General features: G+C 39.8%; 1 protein-coding gene across 3 annotated transcripts in view; it reads right to left on the bottom strand.

Annotated features, from left to right (window-relative positions):
• abcc8b (ATP-binding cassette, sub-family C (CFTR/MRP), member 8b) overlaps positions 1 to 19615 on the bottom strand; it is a 45776-nt gene that overhangs the window by 25706 nt on the left and 455 nt on the right. For all 3 annotated transcript variants that reach the window (XM_056478770.1, XM_056478769.1, XM_056478768.1), the window contains exons 2-15: positions 17350 to 17509; positions 17110 to 17251; positions 16026 to 16147; positions 14509 to 14675; positions 9430 to 9672; positions 5668 to 5856; positions 4129 to 4293; positions 3799 to 3954; positions 3499 to 3633; positions 1897 to 2059; positions 1510 to 1550; positions 865 to 1016; positions 691 to 793; positions 1 to 107 (exon numbers count right to left, since the gene is read on the bottom strand). The exon at positions 1 to 107 is cut by the window's left edge and continues 25 nt beyond it. In XM_056478770.1, coding sequence (XP_056334745.1) covers positions 1 to 107; positions 691 to 793; positions 865 to 1016; positions 1510 to 1550; positions 1897 to 2059; positions 3499 to 3633; positions 3799 to 3954; positions 4129 to 4293; positions 5668 to 5856; positions 9430 to 9672; positions 14509 to 14675; positions 16026 to 16147; positions 17110 to 17251; positions 17350 to 17509 — 2045 coding nt within the window. The remainder of the gene's footprint in view (positions 108 to 690; positions 794 to 864; positions 1017 to 1509; positions 1551 to 1896; positions 2060 to 3498; positions 3634 to 3798; positions 3955 to 4128; positions 4294 to 5667; positions 5857 to 9429; positions 9673 to 14508; positions 14676 to 16025; positions 16148 to 17109; positions 17252 to 17349; positions 17510 to 19615) is intronic.

Below are 19615 nucleotides of genomic sequence, written 5' to 3' on the forward strand. Positions count from 1 at the left end.
TGTGCCGAGGCTCTGAGCTCCTGGTCCTGCTGCTCAAAGTTTCTGTTTACATCTTGTTTGGCTTTATTCTTACGGTTCACCAGTTTGGCCTGCAGCTGAAGCGCATACTGAGAACAGATGGAGAACACCGGTCAATACTGCAGGAAACACTCAAACACTCATGCACAATTTCAGGAAAAGCATGCAGGAAGAAAACACTGCATTTCTGAGTGTGCCTCTCACAGGTGAGTGGGCTTGACAAACCACCTGTAGAAACATTTATTTGTGATATATTTATGATGACAGCACATAATATTAGACTAGATATTCTTCAAGACACTAGTATTCAGCTTAACGTGACATTTAAAGGCTTCACTAGGGTAATTAGGGTAAAGTTAGGGTAATTAGGCAAGTCATTGTATAACAGTGGTTTATTCTGGAGACAATCCAAATCTAATATTGCTGAAGGGGGCTAATAATATTGACCTTAAAATGGGTTTTAAAAAATAAAAACTGCTTTTATTCTAGCCGAAATAAAACAAATAAGACTTTCTCCAGAAGAACAAATATTGTACGAAATACTGTGAAATATTCCTGAATCTGTTCAACATCAATTGGGAAATATTTGAACAAGAAAAACATTCAGAGGAGGGCTTATATGCAACAACAGAAATGCTGAAACTGAATGTGTGTTTTCGAGACTGAACTGACCACAGACTTGATGTTTCCGTTGTTGTTTGTTGGCGTTTGTGCGACAGGATCCTGATCCGTCTCGATCTCTGCGCTGGACAGAAACTCACTCAGCTTCTGCACACTGAGGAGAAAGGAGACGCGTGAAACTCAGCCAGACAGTCAGTATTAGCAACTGCAGTGTCTGATGCTGACCTGACGAGCGCCTTGACTGTGGAGTGCAGGACGCTGGACAGCAGAAACAGAGGCGTCACCAGGATGTGGAAGAGCGACAGCGAGCCGAACGCCACCGCAGGAGACAGAGCGAAGTCTGAGGAGCTCTGCAGGTGCACATGAACCACGAAGATCTGCCACGCACGCACACACACACACATACATACACATGCATGCACAGACACACACACATGCATGTATATGCACACAGACATGAATGCACACACATGCATGCACACACACACACACACACACACACACATATATGTATGCATACACACACACATGCATATGCACACAGACATGAATGAACACACACACATGCATGCATACACACATGCATGTGCACACAGTCATGCATGCAAACACACACACACACACACACACACACACACACACACACACACACACACACACAGATGTATATGCACATAGTCATGAATGCACACACATGCATGCACATACAAACACATGCATATACACACAGACATGCACACACGCACATGCATGCAAACAGACACATGCATGCACATGAAAACAAACACACACACACACACAGACACACATGAAGTCCTGCAGTTATACAGACGAGAGAGAATAATAGATGAGGATGAAATGCAGACTCACTGTGAGAACAGCAGCTATCGGGATGGCAGCATTCATGAAGACTGAAGAGAAAAAGAAATGTGTGAATGAGTTTGCATGGGTGTTTCCCAGTACTGGGTTGCATCAGCTGTGTAAAACATATGCTGGAATAGTTATTGGTTCATTCCACTGTGGCGACCCCTAATAAATAAGGGACTAAGCTGAAGAAAAATGAATGAATGAATAATTAGCAGTTTGTTTGCTTGTTTATGTGTGAGTGTGTGTGTGTGTGTGTGCATGCTAGTGTGTGTGTATGTGTGTGTGCATGCATGTGTGTGTTCACACATACGTGCATGCATGCATATGCGTGGATGTATGTGGGTGTACATATCTCTGTGTGTGACAACGTGTGTGTGTAAGTGTCCTCACTGGAGAGGGATGTGTAGAGTGCAAACGTCCTCAGGCTGGTCAGCTCTTGTCTGCGTGTTTCCTCCACGCTGGATCTGAAGATGTGCTCCCAGGCGTACAGCTTTAAGAGCTTGATTCCTCTCAGCAGCTCATTGGTCTTCTTCAGTCTCTCACTGGTGTATTCCTGAAAATAACACACACAACCTTTACTTCAGACACACTGGAAATCTGAGGGTATGAAATTATAACACTGGTTGGTTGGTTGGTTGGTTGGTTGGATGGACGGAGGGACCGACGGATGGACGGTTGAATGGATGGACGTATAGATGGAAGGATGGATCGATATATGGATGGAGGGATGGATAGGTGGTTGGTTGGTTGGTTGGTTAGTTGGGTGGTTGGATGGATGGATCGGATGGACGGAAGGATGGATGGATGGATGGATGGATGAATGGATGGATGGATGGATGGACGGACAGACAGACAGACAGACGGACATTTTTGGTAGTTGGTTGATTGGCTTGTTGGTTGGTTGGTTGGTTGGTTGGTTGGTTGGTTGGATGGATGGATGGATGGATGGACAGACGGACGGTTGGGTGGTTGATTGGTTGGTTGGTAAGTTGGTTGGTTGGTTGGTTGGATGGATGGATGGACCAACGGATGGACAGTTGAATGGATGGACATATGGATGGAAGGATGGATCAATATATGGATGGAAGGATGGATGGATAGGTGGTTGGTTGGTTGGTTGGTTGGTTAGTTGGGTGGTTGGATGGATGGATCGGATGGACGGAAGGATGGATGGATGGATGGATGGACGGACAAACAGACAGACGGACATTTTTGGTAGTTGGTTGATTGGCTTGTTGGTTGGTTGGTTGGTTGGTTGGTTGGTTGGATGGATGGATGGATGTATGGACGGTTGGACGGTTGGGTGGTTGGTTGGTTGGTTGGTTGGTTGGTTGGTTGCTTGGATGGATGGATGGATGGATGGATGGATGGACGGTTGGACGGTTGGTTGGTTGGTTGGTTGGTTGGTTGGTTGCTTGGATGGATGGATGGATGGATGGATGGATGGACGGTTGGACGGTTGGTTGGTTGGTTGGTTGGTCGGTTGGTTGGTTGCTTGGATGGATGGATGGATGGATGGATGGATGTATGGACGGTTGGACGGTTGGGTGGTTGGTTGGTTGGTTGGTTGGCTGGTTTGGTTGTTTGTTGGAATGGGTGGATGGATGAAAGGATGAATGGATGGATGGATGGATGGACTCATGCTGATGTACAGTACAGTATATAGGCTCTAAAGGATGTTAAAACTTAACAATGACTTAACTAAGACGTATCACATTTAATTAAAAAAGAAAACGTTATAGAACATTCTAAATGTTGTCAGAAGTATTTCAGGATAAACACTGGCTGACTTACTTATTTGTTCGTTCATTTGTTTATTCATTCATTCACTCATATGTAAATACTGCAATATGTAAACATGTAATCTATTAAAAAGTGACAGTAATTTGATTAACAGTATATTTAAAAAGTAGTTTACTCTAATTACAAGTACCGAATTTTTGTAATCTGATTACATAATCCAGAATAATATATGATGAGAGATCTGCTCACCAGTGTGCTCTTCTGTGCTCGTGAGAGTCGAGTCGCCACAAAATATTGCAGAGGAGCCAAAACCATGATGACGGTCGCACCGATCAGAGCGCTGGCTCCCAGCAGATAATACAGCAGCAAAACTCCAATCACAATCTACACACGACAATAACACAACTTATTATAAGACCAGCACACCTTGATGCTAATCAAACCATTACAGTGACTAAATGTCAGTGTTGTCAGTATTTAACCGTAAAAAAACCCTGTAAGGTCTAAACGTGCAGTACGTGCATGCATGCATATATACATTATGCTTACCTGAACTGGCATGGCCCACAGGTTTGGACACAGAAAGAAGAACCACATGAGTTGGTTAGTGTCACGGGCCACTAAGTTGCAGATCTGAGCCGTGGTCATGTCACCCATTGACATGTTAGATGTGCACAGGCGCATGATCTTATTGTAGATCTTAGTCTGTTGGAAAGGTTAGGTTTGGTTACTTTATTTTTACCAAAAGGTAGATTTGTTTTGCAGTCAAGAGATCTCATTCATGACACAGAGTTTAAAGATTATATGCACAAACACAAGTCTTCAGGTGTTCAACATACTGTAACATAAAAACATCAGAGCTGATTTAATAGATCATACCTGAATGGCTCCTCTGAGATTTATTCCGGTCTCGATAGCGACGTAATAAGAGGCCTGTAGGAATGTTCTCTGCAGAAGCAGAGCCAGAAACAGCAGAACTGCCAGAACATACGCATTCGCAAAAAACACCTCTGAGGAGATGAAGTGGACCCCCAACAGCTTCACCTGCAGGAGCACAACACTGACATTACTGGAGGAAACGGAAGGAGGAAATGGAAGGATGGATGGTGGATGGTGGATTGGTTGGTTGGTTGGATGGATTGATGTCTGGATGGGTGGATGGATGGGTGGGTCTTTGGGGTAAGTTGGTTGGTTGGATGGACAGACAGACAGATGGATGGATGGATGTATGGATGGTTAGACGGATGGATGGTTGGTTGGGTGGTTGGATGGATGGATGGATGGATGGACAGACGGATGGACGGTAGAATGGATGGATGGATGGATGGATGGATGGTTGGTTGGTTGGTTGGTTGGGTGGTTGGTTGGTTGGCTGGCTGGTTTGGTTGTTTGTTTGAATGGATGGATGAATGGATGGATGGATGAAAGGATGAATGGATGGATGGAAGGATGGATGGATGGATGGATGGATGGATGGATGGATGGATGGATGGATGGATGGAAGGATGGATAGGTGGTTGGTTGGTTGGTTGGTTGGTTGGTTGGTTGGTTGGTTGGTTGGTTGGTTGGATGGATGGATGGATGGAAAGACAGATGGACGTTTGGGTGGTTGGTTGGTTGGCTTGTTGATTGGTTGGTTGGTTGATTGGGTGGTTGGTTGGACGGATGTATGGATGGATGTATGGATGGATGTATGGATGGATGGATGGATGGATGGATGGATGGATGGATGGATGGATGGACGGTTGGGTGGTTGGTTGGTTGGTTGGTTGGTTGGGTGGTTGGTTGTTTGTTTGAATGGATGGATGGATGGATGGATAAAAGGATGAATGGATGGATGGATGGATGGATGGATGAAAGGATGAAAGGATGAATAGATGAATGGATGGATGAAAGGATAAATGGATGAATGGATGGATGGATGGATGAAAGGATGAATGGATGGATGGATGGATGGATGCATGGTTAGGTGGTTGGTTGGTTGGGGTGTGTAATTCTGTGGTTGGTTGGTTGGTTGGCTGGTTTGGTTGTTTGTTTGAATGGATGGATGGATGGAAGGATGGATGGATAGATGGTAGGTTGGTTGGTTGGTTGGGGTGTGTAATTCTGTGGTTGGTTGGTTGGTTGGGCAGACGGACGGACGGACGGACGGGCGGACGGACAGACAGACAGACGGATGGACGAACGGTCAGTTGGTTGGGTCTGTAAGTCAGTGGTTGGTTGGTTGACTAAGTCAGTAGGTGGGAGGTTGGTTGATTAGTTGATTTGTTGGGTGGGTGGTTGGTTGGTTGGATGTATGGTTATATAGATAAATGGATGGATTGGTGAGCATATAAATAAATGAATGCATGGGTATATAGATGGATGGATGAGTATTTAAATGTAAATGTAATTGATGTGTATTATGTGTGTATTTACAGGTGGTGGAGCGCTGTGATTGTCTCTGCTGATGTGCTGCAGGATGCCTGAGATGCAGAGCGGTCCAGCGAAGCCCAGCAAGTCTGACAGGAAGCGGAAGCTGATGCTGAGCAGGAGCGGAGCCCCGAACGCCTGACGCAGAGAACGCCACATCCAGCCGGAGCCCTGCGGCCGCACACACCCCGACTCCTGACACACACACACACACACGCGCACGCACGCACGCACGCACGCACACACACACACACACACACACACATTATTAGAGTGTGTGAAAAACTGTAGACATAACATTTTATTTAACTGAATGTAATGTAATTGAATTGAATTTAAGTGAACTGAACTGAACTGGATGGAATTGAATTGAACTGAATTCTCATTCTTTCATTCATTTTCTTTTTCGGCTTAGTCCCTTTATTATTCAGGGGTCGCCACAGTGGAATGAACCACCAACTTGTCCAGCAAATGTTTTACACAGCGGATGCCCTTCCAGCTGCAACCGAGTACTGGGAGGTACCCATGCACTCTCTCTCACACACACACACACACACACACACACACACACACACACACACACACACACACACACACACACACATACACTACGGCCAATTTAGTTAATCAATTCCCCTATAGCGCATGTGTTTGGACTGTGGGGGAAAACGGAGCACCCAAAGGAAACCCACACCAACACGGGGAGAACATGCAAACTCCACACTGAAATGGCAACTGACCCAGCCGGGGCTGGAACCAGCGACCCTCTTGCTGTGAGGCCACATTGCTAAGCACTGAGCCACTGTGTTGCCCTAAACTGATTTTATTTAACTGAATTGAATTCAATTGAATGCAATTAAAAACATAAAATAAATGAATAATATATAAACATCTTTAAGACATATTTTTATATAACTTTTTTAACTTTGGCTAATGTTCTGGCAAGGTTCTCTCAATGTCATGAACAAGCATTCTACAGTACAATTATTAGACTGTTACGTCAAAATTATCTTTAATAATCTTCTCAAATAATAATGTTTGCAAAGCTACATAACACTTTATAATAAATCCATTATATAAAAATAGTATAAAAACACTGAACAATACTTAAACATTTAAAGTGCGTTCATAAAACTGTCTGAAATGTTCTTTTTGCTGTAATGTAATGTGTATTTAGTGCATTTAGTGTATATGGCCAAAGACTCAAAGCACTTCACAATCTTGAAGTGGTCTTAACTGCGGCAGCCACAGAACAACAGCGCCAGTGCGCTCACCACACACCAGCTATAGCTGGAGTGGAGAGACAGTGATAGAGCCAATTCAGTGGATTGGGATGATCGGGAGGCCATGATCAATAGGGAACCTAATGGGAAACTTAGAAAAACTTAAAACCTTTCTGGTCTTTATAATAACACTCCTAAAACATTAGCGCAATGAGTTTTCTGAAACCATTCAGCTGAAACCTTTTTGTGATGTTATTTCAGAGCAGTCGAAAGTATAGTGTTCAGTGATGTTTGCACGAAATGTTCCTGTAATGTTTGCCAAAAAATGAACAAGATGTTCTTGATCAAAAACATTCATAAATAACATTTACTTACAGTGAACATTAGCAAATCATTTTAAAGCGTATTATTTTTAGCTACATAACGACAAAACCATGTTTATGCCAGAGAAAGATTATGAGATTCTGTGACTACATTACATTTTAATCATCCTCAAACTGGTAATTTAGTAACTGATGTACCAGATTATATAAATTCCACACTTCTCGCATGTCTTACGTAAGATTGTTAATCTGAAGTGTTTGTGAAGTCCTCACTGTTTTTTAGGACAAAAGGGGATAAAAGGAGTTCAGCTGTATTAGGACACACTCCGTCTGGTTATACAAGTGGATATCACTCAAAGCAACCAAAAAAACAAGAGGGATCAGGATCAAAACACAGATGCATAACATCAGAGACTGCAGATCTGTGAATTTGGCAGAGAAACTCATTCTCTGTTTCAACTTACGCAACTTCTGCTTACATGCAGAAATCTTCCGGGAAATTCACATTCTGTATTGCTGGCCTTTACATATGGCCCAAACATTTGCACATTACATTTGAGTAATGTCATGTGCATTTTTCACACTGTGGGGCACTTTGTTGTGGACAGAATCATTCAATTTTTAAAGATTTTTTGTTATTACAATGAAAGTCAGAGATTGCATGTTTCTGACATTCTTCAAAATATTTTCTTTAGTGTTCAACAGATGAAACAAACTCAAACAGGTTTAAAACCACTTGAGGGAGAGTAAATAGTGAGTAAATGTTCATTTTTTGTGTGTGAACTATCCCTTTAAATTTGCCATGAAATGAAGGATATGATTGTACTTTTTTCAATATTGTGAAGTTCATCCACCTGAAACAGTCCTGAAATTAGAAAAATAAACATTGTAGGGTGGTGCATGAGTTCATTCTTTGTAAATGGATTGGATTGTTGAAAGAAGAGCTGTGCTAACAAAATAAAGGAACATTTAACAATGGACAAAATCAGAGCAGAAAGAAGATGCCCACTGAGAGCCTGCTCTAAAGAACTGAAACCCCCGCCTTAAAGGACTGATATCTCCTCCCTAAAGCACTGATAACTCTGCCCTAAAGGACTAATAGCACCACCTTTAAACACTGATAGCTCCGCCCTAAAGGACCTATAGCACCACCCTAAAGCATTGATAGCCTAGCTTTAAAGATTGTATAGCCCCGCCCTATAGGCTTGATAGCTCCTCCTTAAAGCACTGATAGCCCCACACTAAAAGACTAAAGGCACCGTCTTTATGCACTAATAGCTCTGCCCTAAAGGACCTACAGTATAGCAACACCCTAATGCATTGACAACCCCCCTTTTAAAGATCATATAGCCACGCTCAAGAGGACTGATAGCTCCTCCCTAAAGCACTGATAGCCCCACCCTAAATCAACTGATATCCCCGCCCTAAAAGACTAATAGCAGCGCCTTTAAGCACTGATCGCTTCACCCTAAAAGACCTATAGCACAACCCTAAAGCATTGACAGCCTCGCTTTAAAGAACATATAGCCCCGCCCCAAAGGATTAATAGCTCCTCCCTAAAGCAATGGTAGCCCTGCTCTAAAGGATTAATAGCCCTAAATAACTGATAGCCCCACCCTAAAGCACTGATAGCCCTGCCCTAAAATAACTGATAGCCCCATCCTTAAGGACTAGTAGACCTAAAGAACTGAAAGCCCCACCCTAAAGTACTGATAGCTCCGCCCTAAAGCGTTGATAGCCCTGCCCTAAATGACAAATGGACCCGCCCTAAAGGACTAATAGCACTGCCTTAAAGCACTGCTAGCCCTGCCCTAAAGGACTAACAGACCTAAAGAACTGATAGCTCCACCCTAAAGCACTGATAGCCCCGCCCTAAAGGCAGTTCATGTGACCAGAAGTGTTGAAAAGTCATTTCGAGGGCGACTTTACCCCAGTGATATAAATGAATGTGCCATCTGCGAGTGATAGAAAAGAAGGAAACACATAAAGGTTTCTTTAACCACTTGAGGGTCAGTAAGTAGTGAGTAAATTTAGATTTTTGATTGAACTATCCCTTATTCCTTATAATAAATTATTTGTATTTAGACAAGAGAATCTGTGAGGCATTGATGGGGTTGAGGTTTATTTCCAGAACCTTTACTTTCTCTGTTCCAGCATTTTTGCATGTAAGAAGAGTATATTTTGATTTGGCGACTTTAATTCAGTGATATAGATGCATGTACCATCTGCGAGTCGAAGGCCTTGCGGAGCCGCTGGAAGTTGCTCAGAGCCCTCATGGATTTGGGCAGTTTGCCGATGGTCTTCAGGTCGATGGGCCGCTGGTGTGCGGAGGTGATAAACGTGTTCATCCACCAGTATGTGCTCTTGGACAGCAGGTTAACAAACGGCTGAAGAAAGCGAACGCCGAGATCCTGCAGGTCATCCGGAGGCTTGACCTCAGTGGGACACGCAAACCACATGTAACGCTGGAAAAACCAAAACACAACCATTAGGCAACACTCAGACCAGTGCTTTCATTTCAACATCAAACTAGTTCCTTTACTCTACAATTTGGCCACAATTTGCTCTGTTTCAGCAAATGGAAAGATTTTTAGCCACAAGTCTTATTTTGACACATGTTTTGGGAAAATGCTTTAAAATTTTTCAAAAACTCAACAATACACTCTTGGCAGATTGACTCCCCTTTGGTTATGTTGGTGTCTGTTTTTGCCCCATTGACTTCCATTATAATCACATTATTTTAATTGCAAAGCCATGACAGCATCTAATCATGCATTCTTGATTGTTGCTGGTTTTCCCTGATGGAAAGAGGTAAAACTTTTAATTTTAAATAGTCATTGACTTCCATAGTAGGAAAAACAAATATATTATGGAAGTCAATGGTTTTCTTCTTAATTTCTTCTTGTATGTTCAACACAAAAAATCTCACATTAACCACTTGAGGGTCAGTAAACAGTGAGTACATTTTTTTATTTTAGGGTGAACTATCCCTTTAAATTATTTGCATTTAGACAAGAGAATCAGTGAAGGCATTGACGAGGTTCATTTCCAGAACCTTTACTTTCTCTGTTCCAGCAGAGCAGCAGTTCACCCAAAAATGAAAATGCTGTCATTATTTACTTGCTGTTCACTTGTTCCAAACATTTATGAGTTTGTTTCTTCTGTTAAACAATAAAGAAGGTATTTTGAAAAAAGCTTGAAACCTGTAACCATTGACTTCAATATTAGGAAAAAGAAATAACATACAAGTCAATGGATTTCGGTTTTCTTCTTGTGTGTCCAACAAGAAATAAACTCATAATAACTACTTGAGGGTCAGTATATCGTGAGAAAATGTTCCTTTTTGGGTGAATTATCCCTTTAAACTAGACAAGCGAATCAGTGAGGCATTAACTGAGTCGAGGTTTATTTCCAGAACCTTTACTTTCTCTGTTTCAGCAGAGCAGCAGTTCACCCAAATCAAAAATAAATGTCATTTACTCACCCTTCACTTGTTCCAAACATTTATGAGTTTGTTTCTCCTGTTGAACACCAAAGAAGATATTTTGAAGAAAGTTTAAAATCTGTAACCATTGACTTCAATATTAGGAAAAAGAAATACTATAGAAGTCAATGGTTTTCTTCAAAATATCTTCCTGTATGTCAGTAATCATGTGTAAGGTTTCCTTTTTGGGTGAATTATCCCTTTAAATTATTTACATTTAGACAAGAGAATCAGTGAAGGCATTGACTGGGTCGAGGTTTATTTCCAGAACCTTTACTTTCTCTGTTCCAGCAGAGCAGCAGTTCACCCAAAAATTAAAATGCTGTCATTATTTACTTGCTCTTCACTTGTTTCAAACATTTATGAGTTTGTTTCTCTTGTTGAACACCAAGGAAGATATTTTGAAGAAAGCTTGAAACCTGTAACCATTGACTTTAATATTAGGAAAAAACAAATACTCAGTCAATGGTTTTCTTCATAATATCTTCTTGTGTGTTCAACCCCAAATCATGAGTAAATCGTGAGTAAATTTTCATTTTTGGGTGAACTATCCCTTTAAATTATTTGCATTTAGACAAGCGAATCAGTGAGGCATGGATGGGGTCGAGGTTTATTTCCAGAACCTTTACTTTCTCTGTTCCAGCAGTGCAATCAAAATATAAATACAAGGATGTTTGTCTTCATATTTACATAATAAATATACACAGTACACGCAAAATTATAATTATAATTATTAACTTTTGTTTTGTATGTGATTGGTCAGGATTAAACCATCAGCCCTGATTTATTGATTCATCACTGCTGGAAATGAATCATGAATATGAAGCCTATAGCGCAGTTCTGTCCAGCAAACAGCCTGACTTTGTAATTGACTGAAATGTTATTAAACAGTCATGAGGCCGAGCACGGTTCACTAATGAGACGGGATTATCCTCGTGATGAGTTATGAACGTTCATTTTTAGCAGTCATTAGTTCAAGACCTGGATTGAATCTCTGTTCTCCTCAGAAACAACACAAACATCCCCATAAACAGCTTAGCAAGGCACGCGGAAAGTGCAGGATTTTCCCCATCCAGAGAGATCTGGACAAACAGCTGTCGGACGGCAACACAAGTTCATTGTGCAGCGCATGCCGTGCCTTTTTATTGAGCAGTACAGCACAGTCGGCCTGGGTTTTCAGCATTTTAATCTCACTTCGAGCCGCAGCACTGCTATTATGCAACAGAGAGGATCATGTCGTACCTAAAACATCAGTGTCCTCACCGCTGACTTTAAAGGTCGGTGGTTACCCGTGGATTTTATCAGAGATCCTGCACTTATTTTATTTTATGCATTTCACACATATTGTTTATTTTCCAATTGCAGTTTGATTGATTGATTGATTGATTGATTGATTTATTGCATACATAATGAAATATTTATTTATGCACTGCACACAGTTTTGAATTTATTCATTTATTTATTTACTATTTTTGTTTGTTTGTTTGTTTTTTGTTTAAATAATTGTGCAATTCAAATCAAGTCTATCAATGTGTTTAATGCAATAGTGTTTTTTTGAAGGTGCACTTATTTTCCAATTGCAATAATTAATCAATTTTAGTCAACAAAGATGCATTATCAGAATGTATTTATTTATTTGTCTGTTTCTTTGCAATAATTGAGCACTTTAATTAAAAACCTATTTATTTTTTGTGTATTATTAAACTTCTTATGCTTATAATGTAGTTATTTATTTTTAATGCCAAAATGTGCAATTGAATTTTAAAAAACACACTGATATTTGTACATTGCATATATTATCAAATATATTGTTTATGCACAATGTTTTGAATAAATTGTGTATTTATGCAATTTAGTCAAACAATATGCAGTCTGAAGGTATTTATTTTTGTTTGTAATAATGGCACACTTCAATTGTGAAAAATATTTTATTTCTTTTTTCTTTTCTTTTATTCTTACACTTAATGTAATTTAGTCATTTATTTTTAATACCAAAATATGCAATTGACATATAAAACAGCACTGATTTATGTACATTGTGATATTATCAAAATTATAGTTTATGCACTGCACAGTTTTGAATGAAATAAATAAATATTAATTAATTATTTAATTAATTTATTTATTTATTTGTTTGTTTGTTGGTTGGTTGGTTGTTTATTTCAATAATTGTGCAATTCAATTAGTTTATCAAATCTACCAATGTATTTACTGCAATATTGTTTTTATTTTTACTGTTTCACTGCACTTTAAGTCGATAAGAACTTTTTAACAATTGAACACTTTAATTATAAAATTTTAAAACTTCTAAACTCTATCCTTATTTATTTATTTATTTATTTATTTATTTATTTATTTATTTATTTATTTATTTATTTATTTATTTATTGCATATATAATCAAATATATTATTTTTGCATTGCACAGATTTGAATTTATTTATTTATTTTTGTTTGTTTGATTGTTTTATTTTTTGTTTGTTTGTTTGTTTGTTTGTTTGTTTCTATCTATCTATCTATCTGTCTGTCTGTCTGTCTGTCTGTCTGTCTGTCTGTCCGTCCGTCCGTCCGTCTGTCTCTTTGTTTGCTTGTTTATTTCAATTATTGTGTAATTGAATTAGTCTATAAAGTCTACAAATGTATTTAATGTAGTGTTTATATTTTTATTTTTCCACTGCACTTTAAGTCTATCAGAATTTTTGGTACAACAATTGAGCAAATTTTTGATCAAAGACTTTTTTGTGCATTGAAGTTTATCCGTATTTATTTATTTATTTATTTATTTATTTATTTATTTATTTATTTATTTATTTATTTATTCTATCTATCTATCTATCTATCTATCTATCTGTCTGTCTGTCTGTCTGTCTGTCTGTCTGTCTGTCTGTCTGTCTGTCTGTCTGTCTGTCTGTCTGTCTGTCTGTCTGTCTGTCTGTCTGTCTGTCTATCTATCTATCTATCTATCTGTCTATCTGTCTGTCTGTCTGTTTGTTTGCTTGTTTATTTCAATCATTGTGTAATTGAATTAGTCTATAGTTTGTTTGTTTTATTTTGTTTGTTTGTTTGTTTGTTTGTCTGTTTGTTTCTATCTATCTATCTATCTATCTATCTATCTATCTATCTATCTATCTATCTATCTATCTATCCATCCATCCATCCATCCATCCATCCATCCATCCATCCATCCATCCATCCATCCATCCATCCATCCATCCATCCATCCATCCATCTATCAATCTATCTAAGTTTTAATATTGTAGTTTATCCGTATTTATTTATTTATTTATTTATTTATTTATTTATTTATTTATTTATTTATTTATTTATTTACAACAGCTGTACAATTTTATGATCAAAGACACATTTGTATGCATTCCACTTAAATAAGTAAATAAATAAAATAAATTAATAAATAAATAAATTGTATAGTCTATTGAGATTGTTTTTTGCTTGCAATAAGTGTCACTGAAAATCAAACAATTTTTTACACATTTATTACACTTTTGAAGTTTATCAGAAGTTTATTTCATTATGTGCAATAAATGATCAGTTTAATTAGCAGGTTTTTACTCTCGTTTGTGTGTGTGATTTGCACATTTGAATATCTAAAACTCTATAACCACAGTTGCTGTTTCTACATGTCTGTGCACTGCACTTTGCAATTTAATTATCAAAATGCAGTTCTGAGGTCAGCAGTTTAACAAGAGCACCAGACCTATAGACGAGTTCCATTAAACACCGTGTGCATTAATCTGTCTATATTGCATTATTCTGCACAGATGGATCCTCTATAATCCTCTGTGTGACTTTGCACTGACCCTGCGCAGGATGACGTTGACCTCCACACCGAGCATCAGGCCGTACAGCAGCGCCAGCAGACCCGTAATGCAGAAACGCAGCTGCCGGAGACCGATGCCGTGATCATCGTACTTCACAAACTTGATGGTTTTGGTGACAAAAGCCAAAGTCCAGTAGATCAGCAGTGCTGGAGGAGAAAAGAGCAATGGTGGATGAAGCACACAAAGCAAGCGCTGCAGTAAAAGTAGAGACACAATAATAACAGATCGACTGAATCAGTGAGTTATTCACTAGAGACTCAAGCTGAACATGTCATTTGAATCAGTAAGTTGTTAACTGGAGATTCACTCTGAATGAATCATTTGAATCAGTTTAATCAGTGAGTTGTTTACTATAAACTCACTCTGACTTGATCAATGGAATCAGAGTCATTTACTAAAGACTCACTTTCAAGGTATCATATGAATCAGTTGTTCACTGGAGACTCACTCTGAATGGATCATTTGAATCAGTGAGTTGTTTACTGGAGACTCAATTTGAATCGATCATTTGAATCAGTGAGTTGTTTATTGGAGACTTACTCTGAATGGATCATTTGAATCAGTGAGTTGTTTACCGGATTTTCACTCTAAATGGATCATTTGAATCAGTGAGTTGTTTACTGGATACTCACTCTGAATGGATCATTTGAATCAGTGAGTTGTTTACTGGATACTCACTCTGAATGGATCATTTGAATCAGTGAGTTGTTTACTGGATACTCACTCTGAATGGATCATTTGAATCAGTGAGTTGTTTACTGGATACTCACTCTGAATGGATCATTTGAATCGGTGAGTTGTTTACTGGAGACTCACTCTGATTGGATCATTTGAATCAGTGAGTTGTTTACTGGATACTCACTCTGAATGGTTCATTTGAATCAGTGAGTTGTTTACATGATACTCACTCTGAATGGATCATTTTAATCAGTGAGTTGTTTACTGGAGACTCACTCTGATTGGATCATTTGAATCAGTGAGTTGTTTACCGGAGATTCACTCTGAATGGATCATTTTAATCACTCAGTTGTTTATTGGAGACTCACTCTGAATGGATCATTTGAATCAGTGAGTTGTTTACTGGATACTCACTCTGAATGGATCATTTGAATCGGTGAGTTGTTTACTAGATACTCACTCTGAATGGTTCATCTGAATCAGTGAGTTGTTTACTAGATACTCACTCTGAATTAATCATTTGAATCAGTGAGTTGTTTGTTGGAGATTCACTCTGAATGGATCATTTTAATCACTGAGTTGTTTATTGGAGACTCACTCTGAATGGATCATTTGAATCAGTGAGTTGTTTACTGAAGACTCACTCTGAATGGATCGTTTGAATCAGTGAGTTGTTTACAAGAGATTCAATCTGAATGGATCATTTGAATCAGTGAGTTGTTTACAAGAGATTCAATCTGAATGGATCATTTGAATCAGTGATTTGTTTACAAGAGACTCACTCTGAATGGATCATTTGAATCAGTGTGTGTTTGTACCTATGAGCAGCTTTGGGAAGTTGGAGGTCTCGATGTTGTGGTAGTAGATGATGGATGTGATGGCGGCGAGTATAGCCAGACCAGCCGGCATGTAGAGGTGAAGATGACGAGACTGATTAAACCTGAGGAACAGAACAGTGCAGTTGAGAGATTATACACTACTACATGTGTTAAAGTGGAAAAAATGTAGTGAATTTAAACACATATGACAATGAAACTGAAACACTGGCCAATGTAGTGCTGGAGGTCTGATGGCTAAAAGAAAGCAACTAGTGTTCAATCTTCACTGATCTTCAGTAAGAGCAGAGTGTGAAGGGTTCATCAGCAGAGGAACAGCACAGTTCTGCTTCAAATACAGCTATGCACACAACATTATGGGTGACATATCAGAGTTCAGAAGAGGACAGATTGTTGGTGTGCTGGCGCATTTGTGACCAAAACAGCAAGTCAATGTGATGAGCAAAGCACCAAGAAGAAGAACCACATCCAACAGGAGGACCTGTGGACGCCAGAGGAAGTGTCCGGCTGCTAACCCTGATTATATCGATTATATGTCCACAGGGTCAATATACATGGCCGGCTGCTATAGCCAAAACTTTGGTCACTCGTGCCAATGCCAAACGCCGGTTTTAATGATGCAGCAGTGAAAATCTTGGGTTCTGGACAATGTAAAACGTGTATTGTTCTCTGATGAGTCCACCTTCACTGTCTTTCCCACATCTGGGAGAGTTACGGTGTGGAGAAGCCCCAAAGAAGCATCCCACCCAGACTGCTGATGCCCAGGGTGAAGCATGGGGGAATCAGTGATGGTTTGGGCTGCAATATCATGGCATTTCCTGTCAGGAAATGTTTACTCCCCCAGCATCACATCGTGTCCTGAACAATAAACGGCTCAATATCCCTCTGACTGCTGTGCAGGACCTGTATCTGTCATTCCCAAGACCAACTGATGCTGTATTGGCCGCAAAAGGAGGCCCGACACCATACTAATGGATTATTACACCCTAAAACCAGGCCTTTCAGTTTCATTGTCCAACTCCTGTATTATTAAATAAATAATGTGTAGTTGTGTAGTGTTTCTGACCCGTCAGAGACGATTCCCTCCGCGATCTCACACACCAGCAGGAACAGCAGGACGGCGGTCAGCAGCCAGCGCAGGTTATGACCCGGGAAATGAAGCCACGTGCTGTGGTGGATGTGGACCTTAGAGCTCTGACTGCCCCAGCCTACACAACACAACAACATGACAACACGACAGTGTTACACACAATACAATGTGCAGCATGTGCATAGTAGCATGTGTAATAAAAACAGCTTTTCTCACCAATGAAGAGGATGGGGAAGGTGCTGAAGAGCAGGAAAACGTGAGGAACCACATCGAGAGCATCCAGAAAGCATCCGTTATTCAGCAGACCGTTATCCACTTTATATGCGGAGGAGTTATCAGAACCACAGAACGACAGGGTGGAGTTGGAGACGGGCGTCTGAGGAAAACACCACACACACACATCACTTACATTGTGTTTATACTGCACAAACATTATTTTCTCTCGCCCTAAACCAACACTACACCTCACTGGAAAACTGTTTGCGTTTTACTTTACAAAGAAATCTGTGTGATTAAAAGCCTTTTGAAAAATTGGGAGACATCAGCAATGTGCTCATGAGTCCCTCTCTGTTGCATCACCTGTGTCATACCCATGACGTTATATTATTATAAGTTTGTGTCATAAAATGTTCATTCGTTCATTTTATTTTCGGCTTAGTCCTTTTATTAATCAGGGGTTACCACAGTGGAATGAACCGCCAACTTATCCAGCATGTTTTATTCCGCGAATTCCGTTCCAGCTGCAACCTAGCACTGGGAAGCACCCATACACACTCATTCACACTCATACACTATGGACAATTTAGTTCATCAATTGCCTTATAGTGCATGTGTTTGGACTGTGGGGGAAACCGGAGCACCTGGAGGAAACCCACACCAACACTGGGAGAACATGCAAACTCCACATAGAAATGCCAACTGACACAAGCGAGGCTCAAACCAGCGACCTTCAGGCGATTCTGCTACCCACTGCGCCACCCATACACACTCATTCACACACATACACTACGGACAATTTAGCTCACCCAATTCCTCTATAGCGCATGTTTTTGGACTGTGGGGGAAATCGGAGCACCTGGAGGAACTGACCCAGCCGAGGCTCAAACCAGCGACCTTCAGGCGATTCTGCTACCCACTGCGCCAGTATTTTTAAATACTTCATTCTGTGTGATTTCATGATCCTTTTTCCTCATTGTGATCATAAAAATGTCTCAACAAGGTCAAAATGTAATGTTATTGCAATAGTCAAGCTTACAACACGAGCACACACACACACACACACACACACACACACACACACACACACTTCTGTTGTGTGTGAAACACTGGGGTCTTCTGAGGTAAAGCTAATCCTCAGAGCCGTGGTTTAAATAAAATAAACAAAAGCCAAATTGAAACTGCAGTGTGGGTTTTAAGTCCCCCTTCTGCACTTATTCTTTTTGGTCTTCAGCCATAGAGATTATATATATATGGGCGGTGTGGTGGCGTAGTGGTTAACACTGTGGCCTCCCAGCAAGAAGGTCACTGGTTCGAGCCTCTGCTGGGTCAGTTGGCATTTCTGTGAGGAGTTTGCAATGCATGTTCTCCCCGTGTTGGCGTGGGTTTCCTCCGGGTGCTCCGGTTTCCAACCCAGTCCAAACACATGCTCTATAGGTGAATTGGGTAAGCTAAATTGTCTGTAGTGCATGTGTGTGAATGAGTGTGTATCGATGTTTTCCAGTGCTGGGTTGCAGCTGGAAAGGCACCCGCTGCGTAAAACATATGCTGGATAAGTTGGCGGTTCATTCCACTGTGGTGATCCCAGATTAATAAAGGGACTAAGCCAAAAAGAAAATGAGATGATGATCTATAGATTCTGCAAGTGTTTAAAAACATTTTGTGTGTTCAAGAACATATTTCATGTTAAAAATATCGCTAAATATAACCTTATATGTCTGATATCCTATAATCCTAAATCTGAGAAAGGTTATATTAGTGTCGAATATTATTTTGTTATTGAGTCTCAGTCTTTTTTTTCTTGATAAACATATCTGTCACCTAAAAACAAAACCACTGCATTTAATTATTAATCACCTTCTGAATGTGAACATTTACTCACATAGAAGTTTTAACTTTAATAACAATAACATTAATAATACAAGTGATAATTACATTTCATCTGATGTTGTTTAATTAGATGCTTTTCTCATTAATGAGAAGTTGCTGATAGGGTGCATTTTCATTCATTCCTTTTATTTCAGCTTAGACAAGCTAATGCAGCTCAAAATAGTGCTTAAAATGCAGTATTTAAGCCTCATAATTAAACAGAAAATGAGGCGTATGATTGCAAAAACGTCCTCTTTTTGAGAATAAAGAGCCACCCCTTTCACCAGGCTCGCTACAGGACAGTTTACAGTAGTAAAAACCAACTGAAAAAAATTATTCAAAGATGATTCCTTGGATTTACTCAATTTTTTTACGTTAAGTGGTTGTAAACAATTGA

Source organism: Danio aesculapii, chromosome 18, assembly GCF_903798145.1.
Source record: "Danio aesculapii chromosome 18, fDanAes4.1, whole genome shotgun sequence".
NCBI lineage: Eukaryota > Metazoa > Chordata > Actinopteri > Cypriniformes > Danionidae > Danio > Danio aesculapii.